Here is a 16,251-nt window from a genome sequence, read left to right as displayed (position 1 = left end):
AAAACGTTACATACATATTTGAAGACCCGACTTCAACAACGCTTGGCTCGTCGGAGTCAGTTTCAGAACCAAACATATTGCCTGGAACAGGAAAAAAAAAGCTTAGAGGTCAGATTTTTAAGTTTGTTGAGTTTTGGTCAATGAGTTACCTATTCTTCTTCTTCTATCGTGGGGGTTGTGAGGTGGAGTACCAACCTTATCAACCCTGGTGTCAGGCTCACTATTGAGCCGCCAGAGGCCCCTGACATGGCTCACGCGACGACTAACCGGGACCAACGGCTTAACGTGCCTTCCGAAGCACGGATCATCTTACTTTTGGACAATCTGGTGATCAGCCTGTAATGTCCTAACCAAACTAGGGAACACAAAGTAATTTTTATCATTAGTTCGCACCGGGAATCTAACCCGGGATCTCCGGATCGTGAGCCCAACGCTCAACCACTGGACCACGGAGGTTGTTAATGAGTTATTAATGTATCTCAAGTGCAGTTTCCACTACTGGCTTGACCATTATAGACAGCGATACGGCTCACCTATCACGTTGGTCTAACAGAAAGCTCGGTGAGGTGTGGGTACTTAGTTCACCTTGCGATGGATGTACCTCTGCTCTTCATCATTATCACTAATTTAAGAGCCACGCTCTTGTCGGTGTAGCAGTCTCCATACTACTTTTTTAGGGAAAAAATTAAATACCCCCGACCAAAAGAAAGTACTTACTCAATTGTTATGACAAAAGGTTAAAATGCTAACTAAACCCTATAAAAAGAAAAAAATAACTTATCCCACATGCTTGCAAGCAAACTGAGCGTGTAACATTCCTATCTCACTAAACAAACGACCTGAAGACCTTGAAGACCTGAACGGATTTCCACCAAACATAGTTAAGAACACTCTCGACTGATATACCTTTCAAACAAAAAAAACCGTATTAAAATCGGATCATCCGTTTGCGAGCTACGATGCCACAGACAGACACATACACATTTACACAGACACGTCAAACTTATAACACCCCGTCGTTTTTGCGTCGGGGGTTAACAATAGGGCAGTGGTTTCCCTCTTTCCTTCCGCCCAACCTCTTACGTCTGCTCTTATGCATGTAAAAAAAAACCTACCTTCACTGGAATCAGAACTGTATCCAACGCTGCCTTCAGAGCTACCCTCACTCCACGGCCTGGGCAAGTCACCATGACCCCGGGGGTCATTGACCCTGGGCCAAGTGGAACACCTGGGCAGCCTGCGAAAGTAGACGTTAAAAACTAAAAGCCCTCTGATACGAGGTGCGCGCGCCAGCCCCAACACCATCATGAGCGCATTGGTCTTCTATCGTGTGGATTGTGAGGTGAAGGTGTCGTGTGGGTTGTGGATCTGAAAGTATGATCATCCGTGCTTCGGCACGTTAAGTCGGTGGTCCTGCTTACTACTTACTTCTTCTTCTTATCGTGTGGATTGTGAGGTGAATTACCAACCCGATCAACCCTGGTGTCAGGGTTATTACTGAGCCGCCATAGGCCCCTGACATGACTCTTGCAATAACTACGTACTTACATCACTAAGTAGTAACCGGGACCAACGGCTTAACGTGCCTTCCGAAGCACGGATTTTCTTACTTTTTGGACAATCAGGTGATCAGCCTGTAATGTTCTAACCAAACTAGGGATCACAAAGTGATTTGTCCCCACCGGGATTCGAACCCGGGTCCTCCGGATTGTGAGCACAACGCTCAACCACTGGACCACGGGGGCTTTTATGTGTTATGTGTTATGAATGATGTAAAAATACTTACGCATTTGGCTTACGTTCAACCGAATTGTCCGAATCATTCTCTGTTTCTTCCTTTCCAGTCGATGATTCTTCTTCTGCAATAGAAATGGTAATGTTATCCCTGAAGGGGCTGGCAGAGTCATTAAGCCTTCAGAAGACAAAGGACAGACAGCCATGTTGTTTTTGCAGATTAGGCCATGGTATAAGAAGACCAGCCAGGTCTGCATGACAACCACAACCGCTCCTTCGACCAATAAACGATACGAATGCTATCTACGTAGATGGACGTCAAACGGCTATTGGTCGATGGCCGTGGTAGCCCAGTTGGTAGAATGCCTCTTAGTTTGAGGTTGCAGGTTCGAATCCAGCACAGGCCTAAACCAATGATTATCGAATTTGTTTTCGAATTCGTGCTTGGATCATAAATGATCATCACGTGCTCAGCGGTGAAGGAAAAGATCGTGAAGAAACCCACATTCCCGAGAAATGTATTTTCATTATGTGACCTAACCTGTATTGGGCTGGTTTTCCCTTCGCGAGTTGGAAGGTCAGACAGGCAGTCGCTTCTGTAAAAAACCGGACCTGTTAAATCTTCAGGTTAGGTAAGCGGACCCTGTGATAATACTAGTGTGATGATGAGTTACCGCTCTATACGTAGAATTATTGTTTCGACATTAGTTAAAATATCATCATCATCAGCCCATTAACGTCTCCACTGCTGGGGCACGGGTCTTCCCTATGGATGGATAGGGAGATCGGGCCTTAAACCATCACGCGGGCCCAGTGCGGATTGATGGTTATTAACGACTGCTAATGCAGCCAGGACCAACGGCTTAACGTGCCTTCCGAAGCACGGAGGAGCTCGAGATGAAAACTTTATTTTTGTGGTCACCCATCCTATGACCGGCCTTCGCGAAAGTGGCTTGACGTCAACAATCGCAGACCGAGCGCGTTCACCGCTGCGCCACCGAGCTCCTAGTTAAAATATAACATATTTAAATTGTAAGAAAACATACCTTGAGATTTATCCGTAGTCGAGGCAAATCCGCTTTGATAGCTCTTATAGAACTTAGGTTTTATACATACTGGTGACCGGTGCAACTCTTCAGACTTAGACCGCGCCTCCATGTCGCCAAGAAACACGGAATCGAACAAAAACAACGCGAAATTCAATACAATTTGTAGGAAAAAGCCATTTTTAACAAATTTTCACTTTCGATAGTCTTCTGTTTTTGTTTCATTCCATGCAAAGAGAATGTAATAAGTAAGAAAATCGCTACATTTCATGAAGCTCTTTGAAGCTATAATTATATAACTGATATCCGAGCTACTTGACCATTATTTCAAGGTTATGGCATTCCATGGTAGACACATAATTAATGTTAAAACTAACACTGAACCAAATTGGTAAATATCGTAATAAAGTTTGGAGAAAACGGTTTTAAATTGCAGCGTGAGTGCCGCCAAATCATACACTTTCAATTTTTTTTTTTTTTTAACTTTTTTATCCCTTTGGATACACTTTCAACTCAATGACAGCTGCACTAGTTTTTTTTGGCTTTCCCCGAAGGGCTAGGCAAAGGGATCTATGCCCATACAGCCATGTCTTATGTATTTTTTTAATTGATGATGACTAATGAAATGAAGAAAGGTAATGACGATGAATGATGAAATCTAAGCCCCCTCGGAGAGCAGACTCCTACTCCAAACCCCAATCGAATTAACTCATAAGTCCGCATAAGCTTTTGACTTATGAAGCGGCTTGTTGGCACGAAGCGAAATTTTTTTTTTTTTGTTTTGGTTTTCCCCGAAGGGTAAGGCAAAGGGAACTATGCCCATACAGCCATGTCTGACGTAGCACGAAGCGAAAATAGATAGATACACTTTGTTTATTGAATATTCCGATATAAGTAATAACACTGTCGCGAATGTTTTCCGACTAAATTAATGCGATCATTAAACACAAAACACCACTTCGTATTAATTATTTAGATTATTCAATGAAGAAAGCAACCATGTTGTTTACGTTCAATTTACGTTCCCGCCAAAAAGTTCAAAAGCTCGCTACACTAGCGCCACCTTTTTTTATTTATTTACCTTTTTGCCTTTTCAAAGGACAGGCTAAGATCGTTAGACCATGCTGCCTAGTTTTCACATAATAATGGAATAATACAGCTTGTTGGCACGATGGGAAAATAAGTATATTATCTATAATACATACTTAGATAGAATACAATTTGTTTAGTGAATATTCCGATATACTTAATAACATTATCGCGAATGTTTCGATGTAATAACACTATCACAAAACACTACTTCGTATTAATTATTTAGATGAATGAAGAAAATAACCGTCCCGTTCCCGCCTAAAAGTCCTCTAGAATCTTTTATCATAGAGCAACACGGACCTCCGCGGACCCTTTGTGTTCTAATGCTCCAAAATCAAAGAGCAACACGGAGGTGTTGCAGAAATTACATGAAGAAAAATGTCATTTGACCAGGCTGTATGGCTATGTTCCTTTGCCTGCTCCTTCTTGGGGCGTTCCGAGACGTTACGGTCGTATGCCAATTTGATGCCAATATTGCCAATCTGTCCTAAGAATTCCCTTACCACGGCATTCGGTTGTGATGTATTTTTTGTTAACAAAACCATTTCATTTTTATTTACTTATTAAATCGAGGTTTCGTTGAGAATTTAGACAGAATGTGATTTTTCAAAAAGACGCTGGTTTTCATTATAAATCAAATAAACTTTATTGCACAAAAACATTTAGCAACATTACAAATGGGCGGCCTTTTTGCTCTGAAGCAAATTCTTCCAGGAAACCACTAACAGGAATAAGGCGTGTGAAGAACGAAATTTCTGTACCTATGGAATGTATACAAATGTATACAGATGATAAATTGAAACACAATGGCTTTCAAATTTCTGCCAAAAGTGAAAAAATTCTGTCACTGCATTCACGATTTGAAACATGCCGCGTATATAATAGCAGGATACTCAATTGTAAGTTACCTCCCTTCTAAAACGGTCTTTTTATCGTGTGGGCTGTGAGGTGGAATACTAACCTCATCAACCCTGGTGTCAGGGTAATTATTGAGCCGCCAAAGGCTCCTGACATAGTACATGTAACGATTACTCACTTAAATTACACACGGATCATCTTACTTTCGGACAAAAACCTTTATTCTTCAATATTACTAACTAACGAGTGGGATGGCGCCCAGAGTAGTCTATTTGAAAGCCGTACTAGGACTCCTGTCCGCCTCTGAATAGTACTGACTGTTACAGCTGCCCTCTGTCAGGTTCCAGCTTTGCTTGCTTGCTTTGGTTGCAGCTTTGTTATAAGTACATTGTTTTAAGTTTCATCATCATCAGCCTTAACGACTGCTAATGCAACCGGGACCAACGGCTTAACGTGCCTTCCGAAGCACGGAGGAGCTCGAGATGAAAACTTTTTTTTTGTGGTCACCCATCCTATGACCGGCCTTTGCTAAAGTTGCTTAACTTCAACAATCGCAGACCGAGCGCGTTAACCGCTGCGCCACCGAGCTCCTCTCGTGTTAAGTTTACGTGGTTATTATCATAATTAAAACACAATAACGGGTTCTTACTGCTTTTGAAATAGGGATATGAGACTCCCGATATTTCGACACTGTTGCAAGTGTCATGATCACGGAATGACCAATGAGATATCGGGAGTCTCATATCCGTATTTCAAACGCGGTAAGAACCCGTTATTATGTGTTTTAATCAGCTTTGTTATGTTAAATTTATTATTTCAGCTGGTCGGTGCGTTTAGTTGCGACGTGTTCCTAGCACCTTGCAGTAATATTAGAAATTACACCACCTACAGTGAATTTACGACTGTATTGTCTATGTATTTACTCTTTATCACCGGACTAATATTGATTGGAGCGTCAATACATCTGATATACACATTATACAAAGTAAGTTACCTATCGTGTTGGTTGTGAGGATTACCAACCTCATTAACCTTGGTGTCAGGTTTTTATTGAGTCGCCAAAGGCCCCTGACATGGCTTATGTAACATATATACTTACATAGGTACTTCTTGCACTGTCAAATCTTCACGTTAGGTAAGCGGACCCTGTGAAAAACGGGATAACACTCCCTAGGAGATGATGATTGTTAAGATTAAAAAAAAAAGTATATTAACTAAAACACATAATAACGGGTTTTTACCGCGTTTGAATGGGGATATGAGACTCCCGATATTTCGACACTGTTGCAAGTGCCATGATCACGGGATGACTGATGAGATTGGAGTGGAGTAGGTAGATCCATAATTTTCTACGGGCAGACATATCTGTCTACCCTCTTTCTTTGCCGCTTGTTTATGTTTTTGATATCGGAATGTTCGGAACCATCTGAACTCGCACCAAACTCACTACGACAAACCGCACTCACTGTGTCCTCACGTTTTTTCACCACATTAGGCCGTTTCAAGCTTTTTACAACACCTACTACTGGATAACAGTGTCGAAATATCGGGAGTCTCATATCCCCATTTAAACGCGGTAAGAACCCGTTATTATGTGTTTTAGTTAATATACTTTTTTTTTAACTGACCGACTGAAGCTGGGGAGCTTCAGTGACACTGACTGACTAACTGACCAATTGAAGCTGGGGAGCTTCAATGACACTGACTGACTAACTGACCGATTGAAGCTGGGGAACTTCAATCGGTCGGTGTTCAGTTGGAGTTAGCCTGGAGTACCATCAAACCGTTAGCTAAGTGTAATTATTATAACTCTGGCACCAGGGTTGATGAGGTTGATAATTCATCTCACAACCCGATGTAGTTGTCGCTGTGACCGGGTTCAGACGCGGTATCCGCTGCGCTAACGTGCGTAGCCTCGTATTCTCTGAGCGTTCCGGTCGAGAATCCGGAACTAAATTTTGAACCTCGGGGCGGCGAGGTATTGGCTGCTCCAAACGCGGAGTATACGATAGAAGAAGAAGTGTAATTAGTGCCAAGTGGTGAAATATACAGACATACAAAATGTATTGAGTTTTTTGCTTTCAGAATGATCCATACACGTCCTGTTTTGTGGAGATGACAATATGGCGGTCTCTTATAGCGTTCATGGCACACTTGTCCATGCTAAGCACGATGTCCAAGCAGCATCGCTTCAGATGCGACGATGAATTGTTTTTTACTTTTGGTCACCCAAAGATTTACTTCTACATCCTGTTCTTAATTGATATTCCTCATGGTCTACGTAAGTATCTGGTTTGTTCACATTTATCTATCGTTTCATAGGTACACGCACGCCGGTTCAGAGTAGATCGTACTGAACCTTTTCTAAGGACATCTCCAATTTGGTCAATGTACTTACGTCCTTCTAGGTCTTCCTCTTTTTATTTTAAATAGTTACTAAATAAAATGGCCCCGATTCCTGCAGACACCTCCTAATTTTATTTTAAGTTATACCCGTCATTTTCTTATCCGCCGAAATGGAAAGGGACGGATGATTGACAACTCTTAATTTTAATTTTAAATGGGTAAGTCAGGTAGGAACTTCTGTTCTGCCCACTTCGGTAGGGACACGAGGTTGATCGTAATGTGAATAAATCTTGTATGTGTGTTTAATTACATCAAATAAATATCCTATATTTATATTATACACATCACATAGACGCTTAATCAACGCTTTCTAATTTTGTTTTAGTATGCTTTTACTTCGCTGTAGTTGTCAACTCTCTGCCGACGTCACATCAGTTGTCTCCGCTACCTCAGCAGCCGACATCGGCTAAATCGCCTCAAGCGCCTACGTCGCTTAAATTGTCTCAATCGCCTCAGGCGGCTACATCGCCTCAACCGCCTTTGTCACCTAAATCTCCTACATCGCCTACACCGCCTAAATCGCCTTAGAAACGGTTACATGGACCCAGCCGACAGCTACAAGATTTAAGCATGAAAAGTTGCATGAAAACTATAATCATTTGCGTCTAATTATGCTTCATAAGTCAACTGGAAGAAATCTCTAGTTTGATATTTATAAGCTTAGCTTTTGTATGTCTTATTGTGTACTTACAAATATTTAAATATTAATAAAAATACCGAAAGCTTTCTATGTTTTTATCCTTTATATATTCTTATAAGGACATAATCACATCACTACAAAGCGGAGGTCCGTGTTGCTCTATGCATCACTAACTTAGGCCAGGCGCGCACTACGAGTTTTTCGCCGCGTGGCAGAAAAGAGCAGCGACATAATGTCGCACTGTAATTCTGTACCAGTTTTAAATTGTTTTGCGCGCATTTTGTCCGATGACGTCATGTTCTATGGAACAAATGGGACCTACCCGACTTGAGGACTTGACTCACTGGAGTCGAGCATATCATACTGCCAACATAATAATACTAAATTAATGACGTCATGGCTTACGAGAGTAAATTCGAGTTGGGTTGAAGCGCCGTTAAAGAACGATTCGCCGTTCGATTTTTAACTGAGTTCGAGCGCCTCAACTGAAGACGAGTCGAAGAAGAGTCGAGTGAACATCTGCGGGCTTAACACCGTAAGCACGCGACTCTTTCTCGCCGCGACAGAGATCGTCTGTCTCTTTCTGTGCAGTACTGGGAGAGAGTGACGGGTGACGTATGTCGAGGCGAGAAAGAGTCGCGCGCTTATGGTGCTAAGCCCGCTTATAATATCAGTGTAAGACAATAAGAGAAAAAAAAACGCATGTTGCTAATGATATGTATATTATTTTATTACTCTTTAATCATTTTTAAATTTTTGTCTAATAAAATAGGTAAAAAATACAATAATTTGTCATAAAAAATATTTTAAGGATAGGTTTTTTTGACTTGTGTAACAATCAAATTCGGTATCTACTTAAATTTAATTTATTTTTTAACATTTGAATTCTTAATTATTTTTTAAGTTTAACTTAAGTATACTTCTTTTCAATTATTTTTTGTTATGTGTGTTGGGCGTGTACGTAATAATATTTATTTTAGGGTTGCTGAGGTTGATCGTGCACCTCACAACCCACGCGATAGAAGATGGTACTAGCCGTAAGTAGGGAAATTGTTACCATGAATTTTAAAAAAAAGTAATTCAATCATAACTAATATGTAAAATTATAAAAAATGTAAACCAAAAAAGACTATATTGATAAAAGACCTGTGCGATACAACCACCCCTAAATAACGACTAAAAAAACTACTCACACGTTTTTTTAAACATTTTTTATATTTTTTTCTTTTCGTAGTCGCCCGGCAACACCAGATGGTGGCAGAAAAAATAAAACTTAAAATATAAAAATAATTCTGTCCAAATATAAAATGGTTATAGTGCTTTTCTTTTTTTATTTTTAAGAATTCATATTTAAAAAGGTTTATTTGTTTAAATTTTAAAGTTATTTTATTTTATTTTCTTAGGAAGATTAACAGTCAAATAATAACTATAGATTTAGACAATGGATGTAAACAATGCTAAGGAGATTTCTCATTATATACCCAATAAAGTTACAGTACAAAGCACTGCCCATATTGAAATAAGACCCAGGGGGTACAAACATTGTAGGTACTCGAGTTTTGGTTTCCGCTTATACATAATATGGATTCCTGAATTATTATTTTATTCAAATTTAGAATTTAGAAAATTACAAGAAAAATATTTAAAAAAATCAATCCAATTTTTTATATTTGTGTAATTTTAATAATAAAGTTAATTAATTTAGTATTTTCGGCTATTAAAAATATAGATAGTAACATAGTTGCAGATAAAGTAAGAAATATAGAAATGAAACTTAATTTATAAAAAATGTTCTGGTACAGAGGAGTAGTCCCCGCGCATGCGGGTGCATTCGTATGTCCGTTTGAACAGGTTTACAAGGTAACATAAAAATAGAATCATTAATTATAAACGTTTAAAAAATGAATTCAGAATATAAAGATTTGAATCGAAAAAAAAATTTCGAAAAATTAAATTAAATAAGGCATTTTTAAAAGTTATATTGGAACATTTTTCTTCAATTCGCTTGAAAAATTAAAATAAATAACTGTGCGTAACACTATACATGGGTTCTGAGTATTCTGGATCTGTATTTGTTTCTTATATACCAAACTAAAATGTTTATAACCAACCTGATGAGATCTTTAACAGTTTTTTGTCTTTTCAAACTAAGTTTTCTAGTGAACTTTTTCATTTATTTTTAAAATAATTAAATTAACTAATTTTATTTTAACTAACTGAATAACTCAAATTAAGTGAATTAATTAATTTAATTATTCAATTTACAGTTGCGCAAAATTATAGAAAAATACAATTATCGGACACATCTCCGGTATCAATTCGTTTTTCTTCTTCTTCAAATGTCGAACTGTACGCAGCAATATTCAAAACTGAAACTTTTTCAAATGAAGAAGAAACATGAGAATTAGGAATAAGAAAGAATGTATAAGGCTGCTTTTCCACCAGAGCAAAAATCCATCAATAGAATCATTTCATTTTCCTCGCTCAGCTCAGCTCTGATGGAAAAGGGGTCATTCTACATATAAATCAAGCAAGAAATGTGTGCGAAGGATCGCACATATGCGCATTTTGACAGCTCCGTTACACTTCATCGTACGAGACATTTACCTCGCACAGCTCTGGTAGAAAAGCAGCCTAAACCTGGGATTTAAAGCGCTTAAGATGTACAAACGGTTACAGCTAGTCCGGGCAAGTAAGTATACTGAGTTATTGTCATCTGAGGCAAATCTACCATCAGATAAACATTTCTTTTTTGACATGATGTTACTGTGTAGTGACTTTAACTACTTAACGATACGGCTATGCAGGAGAGAAGGGGCAAGTCAAAGGGACTGGAACCTGTGAACCTGACAGAGGGCAGCAGTAACTGTCAGTACTATTCAGAGGCGGAGGGCAGAAGACCTAGTCATCATAACTAATTTAAGAGCCACGCTCTAGTCGGTGTAGCATTCTCCATGCTACTTTTTAGGGTAAAATAGGGCAGTGGTGAGTAGACCTAGTGCGGCTTTGAAATAGGGTGGTATACAAATAAACTAATCTCAGCTGAGACTGCCCTCAAGATCATGCTCAAGTCTCTGTTTTTATATGAGAACTGTCACATTGACATGATCTTGAGGGCAGTCTCGAAGCTGAATTAGAATTAGTTTATTAATACCGAGGAGCTCGGTGGCGCATGAGGAGCTCGGTGGCGCAGCGGTTAACGCTTTCATCTCGAGCTCCTCCGTGCTTCGGAAGGCACGTTAAGCCGTTGGTCACGGCTGGTTATTATTGCCAGATGGTAATTACCGACTGCTAATGCATTAGCAGTCGTTAATAACCATCAATCCGCACTGGGCCCGCGTGATGGTTTAAGGCCCGATCTCCCTATCCATCCATAGGGAAGGCCTGTGCCCCAGCAGTGGGGATGTTAATGGGCTGATAATGATGATGATTATTAATACCACCCTAAGACTACTCTCACTTGCGTCAGACAACTGCTGGGCGGAATGAGGGAAACCACTGCCCTATTGTTACACCGACAAGAGCGTGGTTCTTAAATTAATGTTGTATTCTATATTATGTTATTGAAAGTATGTACCTTAATCCTCTTCGAACCCGAAGCTCCAATCGCTCTCGTTGCCAGTTTTATCTTTTTCGTCGCTCTGGTCGTTGTCAAACTGAGCCTCAATTAGGTCACTGATGGGCCGTTTCTCCATAATGGGTTCACTCAGAGTCTGGAGCGGTTCCGGGTTCAAGCTCACTTCTGAGTGGGTGTTGTCCGGGTGAAGCTGGACCCTTTCTACTGTCACTTTTATATTGTCAAATAGTTTCTCTTTATCTGTAATAAGAATAAAATAAGATAATAAGGTAGTTAAAACACATAATAACGGGTTCTTACCGCGTTTAAATGGGGATATGAGACTCCCGATATTTCGACACTGTTGCAAGTGCCATGATCACGGGATGACTGATGACTGGAATGGAGTAGGTAGATCCATAATTTTCTACGGGCAGACATATCATGATCATGGCACTTGCAACAGTGTCGAAATATCGAGAGTCTCATATCCCTACTTTAAACGCGGCAAGAACCCGTTATTATGTGTTTTAATTATGATAATAACCGCGTAAACTTAAAACAATGAATAAGGTTTCCAACTAGTCAAATCAGTTACTTTTTACTAAACGTCAAAACACGAAATTACCACGGAATTTGTTTGAAAAAGCAACCTGTGACGTCATAGAAAAACGTGACAAAATGACGCACTTATTATTACATTTTTCTTTATTAAAATTCGTAAGTTAAATAGATAAAAGAAAACGTTTTTTGTCACCTTTATAATCTGTCTTTATTTATCAATCAGAATTTCATAATTTATCGTTGACCAACTTTTTTGACGTGACTTATTGTAGATTTGCCGCAAATGGCATTAACTACTTGGCCGAACAAATGGCAAGCGCTGAGGACTCTCATCCGGTACAAAAATTAAGACAACAGGTCTGAAGAAGCCCAGTTGGGCGCGAACCTTGGTTCAGGGCGTCGTCTTAGAGTCGTCCTTAGTGGGTCGATAGCGTTAAGCGCTGAACGAATGAGGGAAATCGTCGACCACGCCGGTGGGGTCGGTATCGGGGTTCTAAAAGTATTTGTTGTCGCGAGCTGATTGACCGCCTCTATGGCTAGAGTAATCGGGTCGTCGGGATCGTATATTACGTCCTTCCGACGTCGATACTTTTCATATCTTTGACCTAGGAAACCACCCAATCGTTTAATTTATTGCTACCTAGACAATCTGAGAACAATCCTGCCTTTGTGTGTTCGTCCTCTTCTATCGTGTATAATACCAACCCCATCAACCCTGGTGCCAGGGTTATTATTGAGCCGCCATAAGCCCCTGACATGACTCATGAAACGACTACGTACTTACATCAGTAAGTAGTAACCGGGACCAGCGGCTTAACGTGCCGAAGCATGGATCATCTTACTTTTGGACAATCAGGTGATCAGCCTGTAATGTCCTAACCAAACTAGGGATCACAAAGTGATTTTTGTGATATGTCCCCACCAGGATTCGAACCCGGGACCTCCGGATCGTGAGCACAACGCTCAACCACAGGACCACAAAGGCCGGTAAAAATATACATTACCAGGCATGCAATCCGATGTGGGGCAAGGACATATGGAAGATATGTCAGGTGTGACAATCTTTATGTTGGCGTAGGAATGTTTCAGGACGAAGTCCTCCTTGTCGCAGCCACATTTGCCACAAGAGCCCTTATGTTTGATCGTTTCCTTCGTCGAGTAGAAGCCTGAAAGAAAACAGAATAGGTATTTTAAAAAAGACTTCCCCCCTCTCTCTCTTTATTTAAGAGCTGCGCTCTTGTCAGTGGAGTAATCGCCTTAATTACTCCATAGATAGGGCGTGTAGAAAGGTGGTTGCCCCAATCGCCTTCCGTTCCGCAGTACACCGACCAATTTATCAATCGATGATGTTCTAGCTAGAGCCTTACCAGAATCCATTTCCTCGGCCTCCAACCAGTACTGATACCGCTAAAAAAGACTCACGACTGTAAAAATCATCATCTCCCTAGCATTATCCCGTTTCTCACAGGGTCCGCATACCTAACCTGAAGATTTGACAGGTCCGGTTTTTTACAGAAGCGACTACCCGTGTGACCTTCCAACTCGCGAAGGGAAAACCTGCCCAATACAGGTTAGGTAGCATACCTCTCTTATTTTACACAAGATATTGCACCGTCCCGCATCAAATTGTGATAAATATTTTCTTGCCACTGGTTGCTTGGAAAAAATACTTAGCAATAAGGCCGCCAGATTGAACTGTATCTTTCGTCCGTGTGTGTAAAATTTGTTTTGTATGTTGTGTGCAATGAAGTATATTTGTATTTCTTTTTGAGACCTAGAAGGACTTACATTGACCAAATTGGGGATGTCCTTAGGTTTCGTACGATCTACTCTGAACCGGCGTGCGTGTATGAAACGATTGATGAATGTGGAGGAAGCAACAGAAGTGTGTCAGGATCGAAGCAAATGAAATTCTACAGGGTGCAACGGAACGGGGGTATCAACCCGAAGTGTGCCAACTCTGTCACTATCTACAAATCACATGCGAGAGTATTGGCCGTCTAAGTTCATATATAGTCTCTTCTTACCCCGGTGGGAAATAGGCGTGAGTTTATGTATGTATGTATATGTATTTCTTTACCTCTGCCTCCTTTTGTAGTCGTCAGGGGAACGAACACGCCCGCTGGCCCCTGTTTACTCTTCCTGCTTCCACCTCCAACCGACCGAAACGCCCTTTTAATTGATTCTCTGAAAGCATTTTTTTGTTATTGGTGAGATGGATAACCGACCTCATCAACCCTGGTGTCAGGGTTATTACTTAGCCGCCAAAGGTCCCTGACAGTTCTTCTTCTGTCGTATGGGTTGTGAGATGGAGTACCAACCCCATCAACCCTGGTGTCAGGGTTACTATTGAGCCACCAAAGGCTCCTGACATGGCTCATGTAACGACTACTTACTTACATGAGTAAGTAGTAACCGGGACCAACGGCTTAACGTGCCTTCCGAAGCACGGATCATCTTACTTTCGGACAATCAGGTAATCAACCTGTAATGTCCTAACCAAACTAGGGATCACAAAGTGATTTTATGATATGTCCCCAACAACGGGATTCGAACCCGGGACCTCCGGATCGTGAGCACAACGCTCAACCACTGGACCACGGAGGCCGAAGAAGAAGACTACTTACTGATGTCACAGGATGAGTCCTGTAAGGATTATGTACTGACATCAGTAAGTAGTAACCGGGACCAACGGCTTAATGGGCCTCCCGAAGCACGTTTTTTTCGCTGTCACTGTCGATTACCACAATCGTTTGCAACTCTTACCTCATGGCACTAAATCTCCTCTTATCTTCCTCTGGAGGAGTGAGCAAGGTACAAAGGCATTCGTCCACAGGCCCTTTTCCTTCAACAGCTTTCTGCGCAGACTCGATATCAAGCCGTCTTATTCTATGGTAGCTCATTAGACCCCACCAATTTCGCGCAGAAAACAGTAATAATTGCAGAGACCAAAATGTTTCAATATTTGACAAATAAGTTTAAGTTTGAAAAGGGCTTTGTTTAAAAAAGTAATTGAATTATTTTAACTTAATTTAATTTAATTAATTGAATTAAGAATTAGAGAAAATAAAATGGAATGTTTAGTTTTTTAATGGAGTTGTTTATATTAAGCTTCAAATTTGCGTATCATTACAATTATTCATAAGGAAATAGAGAAAAAATTCTAAATCGAACGTATTCAAAAATATAAGGGTTGTTGGTCGCATTGACTGATAAAACTTTAAAGGGCAAGTAATTTCAAAACTACTGTAAAAATAGGGGAAAATTTTGAATTAATTTTTAAAACAGACTCGAAATTGTATATTTTCTTTGCCTCTGTTGAAAAGTTTTTCGTAACAACATTGCCACTTGAAAAATGAACTCTATAAGAGTAGGTAGGTTCTATACCTCGACGGGAATACATAAAAAATGTTCTAATTAAGAAACTCTTAAAAATAATTACAGTTTGCTAATTTTATTATTCCAACAATTTAGCATAAAAATTTAAGATTAATCAATTAATTTAATCGTAAGTGATCATTTAGTTCGTTCAAGATAGTCCGCATAAAATCCTTGAATATGAAATAGAAATAACTGCCCCATTGAATTACTTATAATCTCCGGTAATCTGTATATTCCTAGTAGAATGCTGTTTTTTATCGTAATCATTTTACTTTCAGGCATTTTCAGGGCAACCCGACTTCCGTTTCCGATCCAGCCTGCTAATTAAAATCAAATACAGCAACTTCCCAAAAGGAATAAGTGTTATTGCGACGAACTTGATAATTTTGACGGTTACAAGTATAACTTTGAGGTTATGTTTAAGTTCTTTTTAGGTTATGTTTAAGTTCTTTTTAGGTTTTAAGTACTTCTTAGGTTTTTTTATTAATTTAAGCGGGAAAACTGAGGACTAGCTTAAACGTAGGGGTAGGTGAAGATATATAGGGTGCTTGAAATGTCATGTTCACTGCATTAACGCAGTCGAGTATCTGAAACTAAAATTTAATAATTAAAATATATTGTCAGAGTGTAAAATGATGTTTAAGTGGTGTAATACTTATCCTAGACAATATATAAGCAAGCTTCACGCCTGTACCTCACGAAGGGGTAGGCAGAGATGTATAGCATAATACACATAACACCTTTCCTCGACGCTTTTTTGACGTGACTTATTGTAGATTTGCCGCAAATGACATTGTATACTTGGCTGGACAAATGAGGAGCGCTGAGGGGTCTCACCCGATACAAAATCTAAGAGGCCTGAGGGTGCCCAGTTGGGCGCGAACCTCGGCTCAGGGCGTCGTCTGAGAGGACAATATTGAAAGAATCAATCGACCCTACGTCGATAGCGATAAGCGTTGAATGAATCGTCGACC

At 40.1% G+C, this 16,251-nt stretch overlaps 4 protein-coding genes across 6 annotated transcripts in view; 1 reads left to right on the top strand and 3 right to left on the bottom strand.

The window, feature by feature from the left end:
• Positions 1 to 3,195, bottom strand: part of LOC126378822 (P protein-like) — a 30,757-nt gene extending 27,562 nt beyond the window's left edge. For both annotated transcript variants that reach the window (XM_050027244.1, XM_050027245.1), the window contains exons 1-4: positions 2,781 to 3,195; positions 1,787 to 1,859; positions 1,116 to 1,237; positions 15 to 81 (exon numbers count right to left, since the gene is read on the bottom strand). In XM_050027244.1, the coding sequence (XP_049883201.1) occupies positions 15 to 81; positions 1,116 to 1,237; positions 1,787 to 1,859; positions 2,781 to 2,892 (374 nt within the window). In that variant the 5' untranslated portion in view covers positions 2,893 to 3,195. The remainder of the gene's footprint in view (positions 1 to 14; positions 82 to 1,115; positions 1,238 to 1,786; positions 1,860 to 2,780) is intronic.
• A 2,391-nt stretch (positions 3,196 to 5,586) lies between these two features.
• Positions 5,587 to 7,760, top strand: LOC126379005 (uncharacterized). Its single transcript, XM_050027580.1, has 3 exons — positions 5,587 to 5,715; positions 6,816 to 7,011; positions 7,462 to 7,760. The coding sequence occupies exons 1-3, from the start codon at positions 5,644 to 5,646 to the stop codon at positions 7,662 to 7,664; spliced, it is 471 nt and encodes a 156-aa protein (XP_049883537.1). The 5' UTR covers positions 5,587 to 5,643; the 3' UTR covers positions 7,665 to 7,760.
• Positions 7,761 to 8,481: 721 nt separating this feature from the next.
• Positions 8,482 to 15,181, bottom strand: LOC126378980 (uncharacterized). 2 transcript variants are annotated; one of them, XM_050027550.1, is made up of 5 exons: positions 14,663 to 15,181; positions 13,977 to 14,083; positions 12,901 to 13,062; positions 11,354 to 11,593; positions 8,482 to 10,151 (listed from the first exon to the last, which is right to left on the bottom strand). In XM_050027550.1, exons 1-4 carry the CDS (start codon positions 14,797 to 14,799, stop codon positions 11,355 to 11,357), a joined length of 645 nt encoding a protein of 214 aa, XP_049883507.1. In that variant the 5' UTR covers positions 14,800 to 15,181; the 3' UTR covers positions 8,482 to 10,151; position 11,354. The 2 variants fall into 2 exon arrangements, with proteins under 2 accessions (XP_049883507.1, XP_049883508.1); XM_050027551.1 differs by having other exon boundaries at positions 8,482 to 10,145.
• A 148-nt stretch (positions 15,182 to 15,329) lies between these two features.
• LOC126378930 (serine protease snake-like) overlaps positions 15,330 to 16,251 on the bottom strand; it is a 33,688-nt gene continuing 32,766 nt past the window's right edge. The window contains exon 10 of the mRNA XM_050027465.1: positions 15,330 to 15,870. Within this exon, the coding sequence (XP_049883422.1) occupies positions 15,766 to 15,870 (105 nt within the window). The 3' untranslated portion in view covers positions 15,330 to 15,765. The remainder of the gene's footprint in view (positions 15,871 to 16,251) is intronic.

The sequence above is a fragment of the Pectinophora gossypiella genome, chromosome 27 (assembly GCF_024362695.1).
Source record: "Pectinophora gossypiella chromosome 27, ilPecGoss1.1, whole genome shotgun sequence".
Taxonomy (NCBI): domain Eukaryota; kingdom Metazoa; phylum Arthropoda; class Insecta; order Lepidoptera; family Gelechiidae; genus Pectinophora; species Pectinophora gossypiella.
Note: the sequence above shows the minus strand (reverse complement) of the source record. Positions and strands in the feature narration are given on the sequence as shown.

Coding starts and splice junctions, on each gene's coding strand:
- LOC126379005 (XM_050027580.1), top strand. CDS start 5,644: ATGTATTTACTCTTTATCACCGGACTAATATTGATTGGAGCGTCAATA. Junction 5,716..6,815: donor TGATATACACATTATACAAA/GTAAGTTACCTA, acceptor TTTTGCTTTCAG/AATGATCCATACACGTCCTG. Junction 7,012..7,461: donor TGATATTCCTCATGGTCTAC/GTAAGTATCTGG, acceptor ATTTTGTTTTAG/TATGCTTTTACTTCGCTGTA.
- LOC126378980 (XM_050027550.1), bottom strand. CDS start 14,799: ATGAGCTACCATAGAATAAGACGGCTTGATATCGAGTCTGCGCAGAAA. Junction 14,084..14,662: donor AGGAGATTTAGTGCCATGAG/GTAAGAGTTGCA, acceptor AAATGCTTTCAG/AGAATCAATTAAAAGGGCGT. Junction 13,063..13,976: donor GACTACAAAAGGAGGCAGAG/GTAAAGAAATAC, acceptor GTTTTCTTTCAG/GCTTCTACTCGACGAAGGAA.